Raw genomic sequence first — 12,152 nt, forward strand, 5'->3', positions numbered from 1 at the left:
GAGAAAATCCTCCATTTGTTTCTATTCTGAAGACAAGAAAGCACTGCTTTTACTCCAAGAAAAAATCCTTGTCTTCCTCTGACAACTGGCTCCCAGAACTTTGGAGACCAAGTCTCGGAAAGGAAATCCCTTTCAGTAAAGACAATTTCTGCTTTTCATCCTAAAAACGAAACAAAACAAAAAACCTTCAAGTGAAGGGGAAAACAGGGTGTTGGCTGGTTATTTTATTGAGTAAAGAGGGGGAAGATTGGGGGGCAGGCGGAAGATTAGGAAAAAAGCGGAAACACAAGTTGGAACACCAGGTCAATTTCTGTAAATGCTGACCCACGCACCTCGAAGGAAGATGTCATTACCGGTGGCTCCTGCCAGCCCTGCGGGTGTCCAGGTGAAAACGGCCTGCCTTTCACATAAAGGGGTTGGCGTCAGCTCCGTCAGCAGGCTGGCCTGGTAGCTGCTCCTGGATGACTGTCTAAACAGGACTCGGCCTTCAGGCAACCACAGGGGCGGGGGTGTCTGCGGATGGCAGCCCAATCCTGGCAGGCTGGGAGTGGGGGAGGACTCTGCTCCTTCTTAAGCTCCAGCGATTCAAGGCAAGGCTAGAAAGCCAGACAGTCAGCCGCCCCTCGGATCTCCACTTGTCCCTCCACAGCCAGGAAGAAGAGCGTAGCCGTCCCAGAGGGCAGGAGCAGAGACCAGCCCGGACCCCTCTGCGGCCAGGCCGCCCACACCCTGCCAGCATGGCCAGCCAGCTGACCGAGGAGCAAATTGCTGAGTTCAAGGAGGCCTTTTCTCTGTTTGACAAGGATGGGGATGGCTGCATCACCCCCCAGGAGCTGGGCACTGTCATGAGGTCCCTGGGCCAGAATCCCACGGAGGCTGAGCTTCAGGGCATGGTAAATGAGGTCGACCGGGATGGAAACGGCACGGTGGACTTCCCGGAATTCCTGGGCCTCATGGCCCGGAAGATGAAAGACACAGACAGCGAGGAGGAGATCCGGGAGGCCTTCCGCGTGTTCGACAAGGATGGCAACGGCTACGTCAGTGCCCCTGAGCTGCGGCACGTGATGACCAGGCTGGGGGAGAAGCTGAGTGACGAGGAGGTGGACGAGATGATCCGCGCAGCAGACGCGGATGGAGATGGGCAAGTGAACTACGAGGAGTTTGTCCGTATGCTAGTGTCCAAGTGAGGCGCAAGAGGGGCTGCTGCGGCTCGTCACCCAGCTGCCCGTGCAGCGGCAAGAACCTCACTCAGATTTCTCCTCCATTCCCAGCTTCTTCCGAACACTTGGCTCAGGCAAAGTGGGTTCACATCCACCTTTCCGCGTCTCAGCTTTGGCATCTCCTTTTCTGCTAACTGCCTGCCTGCTCATCTCGCGTGGTGCAGAACACGGTCATACTGATCAAACTATGTCTCTCTTCTGGCTCAAGGGTAGGAGCAGAATGAGCTGGCTCTGCATGGACAAAGAGCCAAAGGACTGGCAAAGGCTTCACTGACTGCTGTACATCAACATGGGTCCAGTGACACTTTAGAACCTCTTGTGCAAATGCAGAACCCGGGAAACTGCAGCCCTCAGTCCGTGCCAGAATTCCTGGGGCTTCTTGGACTGAAGACTCCATCTACTGTCACATTTGAGTGACGTCTTGACCTTGGAATGAGGGATGCTGATAGAGACTGATTACCGAGGTCAGGCCAGCTTAAAAGAGTCACTTACTTCCACATAGGATTTGCTCACGCCAGTCTATCTTTGCCAAATCTCTGTGATTCATCTTTTGAAGTTACGAGTAAAACTGGGGTCAGTTGTAACATGTTTATATTCATCTGGAAGGAGAGAGGTTTGAATTAAAAGGAGAGGGAGACTAAAGGAAAATAAATAAGACACTGGCATTCCTATTTTGTTTCCTTGTTTCTGATTCTAACTGTAATGAACCTGTTAAATCCAGGGTATAAATCAGGAAGAAATCTCCATTTTTGTGCACGTAATTTTTGGTCATGCAATAAATTCCTGTAAGAAAAGATGAGAGAGAGATGGGGGAGAGAGGGATCTGTATATGGTAAATCTTGCATATTTACTTGAATATTATGAATATTTTGGAAGAACAGAATAATTGGACATCCATGTGGAGCTCCTAAAAAGCCCGTGTTGGTTACAATAGAGAAGCTCTGATGATCAATTTTATTTTTATTCTCCTACAGCTTCTGTGGATGTTGTGAAGTGTCCAGGGGTTAGAAGATCGATGAGAGGCCAGGGTGCTTCCTGAGAGACGATTCCAGCATAGGATGATATAAAAAGCAATCTAGAGATGACTAGCCTTGTCCACAACAGCCTCTATGAGAGGTCAGACCTTATCCAGATGCTGAGGGACTTCACTCTCCCCCTATAGGGCAGCTTCTGCGAAGCTGACACCCAGAGTCCCACAGATGGTGACTAAATGGCAGAGCTGGGATTTGAATGCCAATGGGCGCCTGCCCATTCTGCTACCCAGCCACTCATGCCCTCTGTGCCTCCACTGTGGTGGTTATAACAGTGCCTCTCTCCAGCACTTGTGAGGACAGGGAGCAATATTCTTAACACATCTGGCATGCAGTATGTGCTTACAGAGTGACAGCTGCTATTACTATCACCATTAAGGATCCCTTCCAGCTCTGACACTGTGGAACCACAATATATTTCCACCTCTGCATGATGGCCCAGGGGACATGGATAGAGAATAGGTGCAGGCTCTCCCATGCCATCTTGGGTGCTGAGGGGACACTGGATGGTGGCATCTCAACTAAGAACTGACTCTGGTATAAATTCTCTTGCTGGGAGAGGTTCAAGCCTGGCTAGCTGAGCTAACTTCCTCCCTTCTCAGAGTTGGAGCTAGTTGGACACCTCCTGGGACAAGCCCCATAAGTTCCTGAACAGAGTGTCCAGAAGTCAGTAGACAGCAGCTCCCTGAGATGGGGGGGCAGAGCAGAAGAGCCAAGACAGAGGTTTGATGGTGACTCACAGAGTCACCTGCTGAAAGTAACACAGCATCCCCTCCAGGGAAGCACTCAGATCTCAGCATCTTTCATAGGTTGTCTCCTAAATTCTGCAAGAATGAAATAAATAGAGGCTTCCCACAGTCTCTCTGGTCACGGTAAGGGACCTGGCTCGAGAATCAACATTAAATGCCCTTCTACTGAGGTATGTGCTGAACAAGCACTTGTAAGTACCTGGACCAACTCACTCCACAACACTGGTGAGGGAGCAGAGGAAGGTGCCTTTTTGTGTTTCTCTCCCAGCCTCCCAGAAGTTCAGCTGAAACAGACCCTTTTTATTACCTCCTACTCTATCTACCCTGGAAGCACACGTGCCTGCACTGTACAGGCCTCAGGAGCCTGCACGCACAGTGCCTCTCTCTGGGCAGGACCCAGCAGGGAGATGAGAAGAGCCCTACTTGCTCCTAGCCCAGAGCTGACAGGTCTCTGGTCCTCCCTGTGGGAAGAGCGGTAATCCGTTTGGCACCCTTTTCTCTCCCGTAAGGACTCTGAAGCAGCAAGGTCAAGGTGGGACACATGGTAAAGCTGAATGTGTGTCATCCCTTCCCTCGGTATATCGTCTCCTGAGCACAGTTTTTAAGAAATCCTCCTTTCTCGGGGAAGCATAGCCAGCTAGCCAAGGTGAGTCCTTCCTGCTCATGCCCATTGCTTAGCTCCCTTTCCAGCAGGGACACATAGCAGGAGTCACCCATAACGACATCTTCCAGCTAGGTGTGGAGGTCAACCTTTCAAAACATTAACCTGGGCTTTGTCCTCCTTGCATTTCCCCCTTTCCCTCCTTTTTCTGTACTCTTCTACCTGCCAGGAATGCCAAGGCCAGAGAGAGACACAGTTGAACTGCGGCCCTGACTCCTTCCCCCTTGATAGGGCCATGATTCCCTGGGGTAGCAGTGCTCCACTGGTCTCCCCAGTGGATCCAAAACCTATAGCATATGTATGGGCCTCTCACTGGGGCTGGAAGCACTGAACTCCTACATTCTGACTCATGTTTCCCAAGGCAGTGGATCCCATCACACAGTGCCTCAGGACCCGGGCGACCTGGGGTTCACCTGTGCCTGTACTCTCTCCTCCCAGCAACACCCCATCTTCTATTCCCTTCCTCCTCTTCACCCGGACCAGACCTCCAAAGATCCTGTGCTGCCCCTAGACACCAAGACAGATATTTTCATTGGCAAAACATGGTCACCATAATTAGAGGTGAGGTTCTTGCCCATTGAATAAGGGCAGGAGGAGGGAGGGAGATGGAGCAGCAGGAAGGAGCCACCAAGAAATCCCTGATGTGAAGGGCACCAGAGAGGGGCCAGCCTTGTGTCTGCAGCAGACTCTGAGGCACACTTGCCCCTGACTTTCCTTTTCCTTTCAGTCACTGAGCAACTGGATTTAAACAATCTCCCCTGAACCCCTCAAAGGTGCTGTCTGACTGAAGCTCTGAAAATATTCCCTCCTCCTTTGGAGGAAGGCATTTATAAACATTACCTTGGCTTCCGTGTGCTTTCACTGCTCTCCACGAATCAGGACTCAGGGTTCCTTCCCTCCCAGACCATAAAAAACACTCTTCTAATTTTCAGGTTTCCTCTTTTAAATCAAACATAGCCCAGCCCTATTGGCTCCTGTTTATCCTTATAGAATCCAGTGGCCCCTCCAAAGGCTTCCAGAGCCACCCAGCTGAAAGTGACCCAGGTTCCCACTGCAGAGGCGTGACATCAGACCTTGTGTGCAGTGGGACTGCCACATGCCCATGAAGCACCAGGGGACATGAGTTGTATTTCTCCACACACACACACACAAGGCAAATACATAACAAGAAAAACCAACCCGCACGCCATCCTCCCCATCACCCTGCTTTTCTGGTGGTTGTTTCTATAGCAACAGGTCCTTAGGTAAATGTCTGAACTAGAAAAGGGACCTGGGCCTGGAGCCACTATGAAAAGTCTCCCCTGAGTCTCTCCCACCAGTTACAAGGCTTGGTGCTGGGTGCTAGATGGAATGGGGACCTTCCTCAATGGGCAAGGAAAGAAAAATCTTGAAAAAGGACTGAAACAATAGCAAGGTTTCCAAAACCAGAAGAGAAAGTACACGTGAGAACAATTAGTGACTGGTACAGGTATTAACACCCTCTCCAGGTCACTTGCTTCTTTCTAGGGCACTCAGAAAAATTCAAAAATGGAACAGAGCTAGGAGCTCAGCACAGAATAAGAAGGGAGGCTAAATATTAGGTTGGTCAGGCCACCTTGCCATCCCCTAGGATTGCCCCACACATCTATGTGAGAAGCCCAACATCCAGGAAGCGACAACAGCAGGTCAACCACATATGGTCTGCAAGCCCAGACGTGAAGCTTATCTCCTATAGTTGCTAGCTGAGCTGGTTTCCCCTAAATCCCTGTAGAGCCTAAAGATCCCTGTCTGTAGATCTTCCATGATAGAAGTGGAGTCCTCACTGGGACATAGTGTCATAACGAGACACATTTACCACACGTGACATTTGCTATTTAATCCTCAAAACATGTTGATGTAGCTACTAATTTTATCAGTCCATTTAAAGAGAAGTCCAGCTTTAGGACCTTAAATAACTTCCTCAAGGTCAAATAGCAAGTATATTAGCATTTGACCCTCCATCTGACTGGCTCCAAAGCTCACATCTTCCCTACTATGCCAAACAAACGCTCTCAGAACAATTAGCATGGCCAATCTAACATAGGTTGTGCTGAAAAGTATTGTCCACAAAATCTCCATAGGTAAGGCCCAGAAGTGGGCAGCGGCTGCCAGGAACAGTTTGTCTAGTCAGATCAGACCTAAAGAAAAAGATCAGTGGTGGGAAATGCATATGGGTGGGTACAGGACCAGTGCTGTCAAGCTATCCCCTCCCCACACCAGACCTCTCACCTCACTGGCTCCCTTGACCTGGCATTGGAGGCCATGAAAGTGCCTGGCTGTTAACCTGTGGAAATGGAGAAAATTATGCAGTAGCCTATGTCTTTGTGACAATAAATCCTGACCTACTCAGTGCTGTGCAGGTGCATCTCCCTGAACAAAATGGGGCATAAGCGCTGGTAATTCATTGTTATCAAGCAGTTGAAAGGTATCTGGTTTCAAACTTCTGTAGCAGAAAGAGGACTCTGCTTCCCACCCAAATTCACATCACAGGGGTATAAATAATGGGCAACCGGAAAGACACATGTGCCCTGTTGTGGGTTGAATTATGTCTCTCCAAAATTCATATGTGCTACTCTTTTTTAAAAGCTTATTGGTACATTTTAGGTATACAATACAGTTACATTCATCATTGGGATCTTGTACCTTCACATGACAGGTCTTGGTTCTCATTTTTCCCCATTCCCCAGCCGTCCCTTCACCCCTCCACCCTTCCCTGTTTACAAAGACATTGTTTCCATGTTTTTCCTTTTCACACATTTTTTTCTTTTCCCTTTTTACCTTTCTCTGACTTCCTCTACTCTTTTAGACCTTTTCTTCATATTACACAATATCAATTATACATTTTGATCCTTATTTACACTTTTAGTTTTTCACACCAGAGAAACTAATTGGTAATTATTCATGTGTGACTTTTTAATTTCACTTAAGAGTATGGCCTCAGTGTGCAGCCACTTAACTATAAATAGCTCTAGTTTCTGAGTAGTTCTCCATTTTATAAAAAGCCCACATGTTCTTTATCCAGTCTCCAGCTGATAGACAATTGGGCTGTTTTCAAATTTTACCTATTAGTAACCACGCTGCTATAAACATGGGTGAGCATATGTCACTGTGGTGTGATTCGTTTCATTCTTTGGGGAAGATACCCAGCAGAGGAAATAGCTGGGTCAAATGGAACCTCTAACCTAGTTGCTTGAGGTATCTCTATATTGATTTCCACAGTGGTTGCACCAGTCTGCACTCCCTCCAACAATGAAGAAGGGTTCCTATCTCCCCACAGCCCTGCCAGCATTTGCTATGGGTTGATTTTGATAGCAGCCATTCTTTCTGGGGTGAGGTGGAATCTCAGTGTCATTTTTATCTGCATCTTTTGAATGAACAGTGATGCTGAACATTTTTTCATATGTTTATTTGCTGCTTTTACTTCTTTGTCTGAGAAATGTCTAATCATTTCAGATACCCATTTTTGAATTGGGTCTTTATATTTGGAAGGTCTGATTTTTTTGAATTCTTTACATATTTTAGATCATAGACCTTTTTTCGATAAACAGTTGGTAAAAAATTTTTCCCACATTGTGAGTTGTCTCTTAGCTCTGCTGGTGAGTTTTCTGGCAATGCAGAAGCTTTTTAGAAAGATGACATCCCAGTTGTTGATTCTTTGTGCTAGTTCCTGTTCTACTGAGGATTTGTTCATAAAGTCTTTTCCTATGCCAATATTTGGAGATAGGGTCTTTACAGAGGTAATCAAGTTGAAATGTGATAGGTGTCTTTATAAGAAAGATGAATTTTGACAAACTCATGCAGAGAAGAGAATGTGAAGGTACAAGGAGAAGATGGCGTTCTGCAAGCTAAGCAGAAAGGCCTAGGACAGATTCTCTACCACAGTCTTCAGAAGGAACCCACCCTGTCAACACCTTGATTTTGACTTCCAGACTCTAGAAATGTAAGATGATACTCTTCTGGGTTTTGTTGCTGTTGTTGTTGTTATTAAGTTTATTGATGTAATTTAGATGCATAATGATCACTTTATCCTTAGGGAATTTGTACCTGTGCATGATATATCTTGATTCTTATTTTTTTCCCAATTCTCTCCCCTCCCTTCAACCCTTCTTCCTCTCCTTGTTTAAATAAATCAGATGCATGTGTGTAAATATCCCATTGTTTCTCTGGTGTGAGAAACTGAAAATGTAAATAAAGACCCAATGTGTAATAGATATTATGAAATAGGAAGAAAATGTTCAAATGGGAAGGAGAACTGGGGACAGAGAAGGAAAAAAGGAAAAGGGGAAAAAGAAAACATAAGAAAAGAAAGAAAAAAATGGACACATTTCTGCTTTTTAGGCCACCCTGTCTGTGTGCTTTGTTATAGCAGCTCCAGACAACTAATGCAATCACTCTAAGGGGAGTTTAAAGTTCAAACCTGTCTCCTTACTCTGAGGTCCAGCAGGGAGGCTGGGGACTTGGTCCAGAACAGTCTGTTCTCCAGGTCTAGCTCTGCTTTCATACAAATAACATGGGGAGTCATACTCTCTAGATTCTACAGAAGATCCAAGGGTAAAGGAGGGAGGAAGGAATTGATCCCTGCTACACTGGGAAAAAAAATTGTTTTTTGGTACAAGGGATCAAACTTGGGATCTTGCACTTGCGAGACAGGTGGCAGAACTGCTGAGCTGACACCCAGGCCCCTGGGGAAATCTTTTGACAGATTCTGATGTGACTTACCAGACTCTACATTTCCGATAGTATTCACAGCTTAGCCCTGCTAGGCCCTGACAGCAGCCATGAGATAACTTGATCTCTCCCACATTTACCACTTCCAAGGAAGTACAAGATCACTTAAATCTGAAGAACAACCTGCAGTGTGCAACAGTGTGGGTGAGTTTGTTCCTTCCTCATACATAAATGTAATTTGGCATTATTACCACAGAGCCTGAGGTTGAGTGAAAAATCAGGTTGGGATAAAAATAAAAGCTTGTAAAATCTTGAATTTAAACAACATTATGAAGTTTATCTGGCCTAATTTTCCATCCAGGAGGAAAAGTCAAAAGTTGGATAATTTATATCTCATCAAATGCGACCATTGTAGGGTGCTTGAAGCCAATCATCCAATGGTTGGATGATTCCAATCCTAAAAAAGGTTTTCCTTAGATGGGCTTGAAATGTGACTTCATGTGATTTCATCCATTGGCCTTCTTCTTCTTTCTACATTCTCTAGATAGTATATAGAGTGCCAGGGGAAAAAAAGAGCAGCCCCTTCTATTTGCCAGTGCTTTGAGTAGTTGTTCATGGCATCACACCTCACACTGGATTCTCTTCTCTCCGGGCTAAATACCATTCATTCCCTCTAGTGTTTCCTATGTAAAACACACCCAGGTCATTCACCACATTGGTAACTCGGCTCTTGACATATGGCAGCTTTTCAAGCTTTTCTTGATGATGTGTGCCTCTGGAACAGCAGTGTGACCAACACCAATGCCAGGGAGTTAACATATCCCTATTCTGATACAGGTCTTACAATAAAGCCAGTAGCCCAAAAGACTTGTGCTCAATTTGCCATTCATTCAGCAAATACTGTTGCATACTCCAGGCACATATGTTCTAGACTTAAGGAACACCAAGATGAATGACTCAAAAGCAACGCAGAGAAGATCAGAAAGCAAATGGTTATGAGGCACTGCACTGCAGCTGGAAAACTGCACAGGAAGCTTAGCGGAAGAGACACTGGCTTCTGTTCTGCATGCTGCGGGGGCAGAATGGGTACCTGAAATGACTTCCATAGCGAGGTGACAAAATGATAAATCTTTTTGTCAGTCTTGTTGATTTTCACATAATGGGACTTAGAAATAGAAACATGAGGTTGGAACTGGACATGGTGCAAAATCTAGGGTGCCAAGAGTGTCCACAAAGACACAGGATGGATGGAGCAGCAGCCCAGAGCAAGCAAAGATGGACCCCTGACTGAAGATCTACCTTGCTCACCTTTAGCTCATTCTCAAAAGAGCCTGTGCTTCCTTTAAGGGTCTTCTGCTGTTGTCTTGAAATTCTTAATTTTTGAACAAGAAGCCCTGTATTTTCATTTTGCACTAGACCCCGCTGAAGTACATATGCCCAGTCCTGTTTGCCATCGCTTTCTTAGTGCCATGCAGCAGCTGCCACATAGGGATGGTCCATACCACATAGTCTCTGTCTCCATCAGAGCTCTCCATCATCTTGTGCTGCCAGTCATAACAGGGTCAATACTAGATTTCCACCCGGAAAACCTTTGCCCTCCCCACCATTAAGCTTATTGGCACTTTTAAAGCAAACGATACAGCTGCATTTATCATTGGGATTTTGTACCTTTTCGTGATAGGTCTTGATTCTTACTTTTTCCCCACACCCCTGCCCTCCCTTCTCCCCCTTCACCCTTCCTTATTTTGGCCTTTTCTTCTGTTAGCTTCTTTATTCAGGGAGCACTGCTGATATCACCAGGTCACACACTGAATTGGAGGATGACTATTCTGGTGATACCAGAGTATTAGCTGTGGACTTGAGAAAACCCAGGCACCAAATGGTACTTTACTTCCCACCACAAGCAGCACTAGTCGGCCAGGCTCTCCCCCAGCTTGTCCCTGGTCACAGCAAACTCGAGGCTCCCAGGGTTTTTCCCTTGGCACTTCCAGCCAAGATGTGAGATGTGGTTACGAAAGAGGTCTTAACCAACCCAAACTGTAAAATCAGCCTGGATGGAGACTGTCAACCTTGCCCTGGAGCCCTGTATTCCATATCCAGTACTAACAAAAGGAGAAACAAGCAGAGCTCAAGTTGAAGGATAATGATTTGGTTGCCTCAGAGATAGAATGTTCCACAGTGATTAGGTTAACTCCTTTCGTTTCAGGAAAGGAGATCAGGTAGAAAGTGGTAAAGTTGTCCTTTTTCAGTATGAACCAAGTGATTGCCAACAAACAAAAAATTATCTTAAACATCAGCAGATTGATTTGATATGAAAAAGAATTTCACAACAGCTCAAATTTGGAGCTATGTATAGGGGAAACCAAATCAAGAAAATTTAACCTTCACAGGCGCTTTATCTAGATGGAATAAAAAGCATCTTTGTATTTCTCTCCTAAAGTCCCTATCATAGCACTTTGCATGGAAGGTTCTTTTTATCAAGGCTAACAATGGGCAAGTAAATGCCTGAACTTATGCATGAAAGCTTTTTTGGGATATCCCAAGAGATACCAACTTCTTTTCTAAGAACTAGGCTATCCAAATAAAAATCTTGGTCTAAATTCACCTACCTAATTTTAAAGGAAATGTTTAGTTCCTGGATCTGGGTCTTGGTAGCCTTATGCAAGTCTCAGTTCTGCACAGTCATAACTTAAAAAAAGAAAAGAAAATGGTGTTCCCAAAGGGTCTCAGGGGAAAGAGTAAGACTCTATTTGTAATCCAAAACCTGTGAGGAAACTTCAGTTCTGTCTTCAAATAGAGGTTTCCACTGAAAAGAGAACAAAAACAAGCAAAATGATTTTGCAACAAATAAACCTCAGTTAAAAAAAAAAACTGCAGAGATGTAAAAGAACTCCAAAGAACAGCTTAAAAGAGATTTTTCTAGTCTTAAACATAGGGACTTGAACCAGTAAAATGCAATGTGAAGCTGGAATCTGTCCCTTAAACATTCTCATTTCCAATCTGTCATCAGCCCACTGGGAGGGGAGGGGTGGTAGGAGTGGGGAAAAGACTTCTCTCACATATGACAATATCTTTATTGTTATATCTTCTTTCTCCATAATAAAGACAAAACTAGGGGCCGGGGATTTAGCTCAGTGGTTCTGCCACCTGCCTCGAAAGCACAAGGACCCGAGTTCGATCCCCCATACCAAGAAAAAAAAAAAAAAGAAAAGACAAAACTATATTGATGGTGTTTGGAGAATGAATAATCAGATACTTATTTCATGTACCTTCCTTCATTCATTCATCAATCACAATTACTTGTTGAATGTGTGCTATGTGCCAGGGGCTATGCTGTTAGAACCTCTTGCCTTCAGGAGCTGGTGTTTACTACACACAAATAGGCATATCACACACATCTTGGAATTAAAATGTCTCTAGTATTGGCCTTGAGATCCAGAGAGGACAGAAGATGAATAGCACATTCATAATTGTATAAGCTCCATTATTGTATATCTGCCTGATTGGCTGAAACTTTGTTTGTGACTAGGCCTTAATGGGAGTTCAATCTTCTACTTCAGGTTTTACATTTGATGGTCACAAGAATTTCCCATGGGCCTGCTTCTCACTCTGTATGCTTCAAACTGCTTTTTCTTCCACTACACACACACACACACACACACACACACACACACACACACTATGTAAACAAATTATGGGCCCCCTTTCCCAACTCTTGGGAAAGAAGGCAAAAGAAGTCACTAAGGCAGAAGTTTGAGCCTCAGGAGCCTATTGTCATTATTATCAATATGTATCTGCGAGGAGA

At 45.3% G+C, this 12,152-nt stretch overlaps 1 protein-coding gene across 1 annotated transcript; it reads left to right on the forward strand.

Annotated features, from left to right (window-relative positions):
* Window positions 1-463: 463 nt before the first annotated feature.
* Window positions 464-1,287, forward strand: Calml3 (calmodulin like 3). The gene has a single exon (XM_010621435.3). It carries the CDS (start codon window positions 738-740, stop codon window positions 1,185-1,187), a length of 450 nt encoding a protein of 149 aa, XP_010619737.1. The 5' UTR covers window positions 464-737; the 3' UTR covers window positions 1,188-1,287.
* The last annotated feature ends 10,865 nt before the right edge of the window (window positions 1,288-12,152 follow it).

The sequence above is a fragment of the Fukomys damarensis genome, unplaced genomic scaffold (genome assembly GCF_012274545.1).
Source record: "Fukomys damarensis isolate Sample0158 unplaced genomic scaffold, DMR_v1.0_HiC HiC_scaffold_10, whole genome shotgun sequence".
Lineage (NCBI taxonomy): Eukaryota > Metazoa > Chordata > Mammalia > Rodentia > Bathyergidae > Fukomys > Fukomys damarensis.

Excerpts from the sequence above, each read along its gene's own strand:
- Calml3 (XM_010621435.3), top strand. The coding sequence starts at position 738 with ATGGCCAGCCAGCTGACCGAGGAGCAAATTGCTGAGTTCAAGGAGGCC.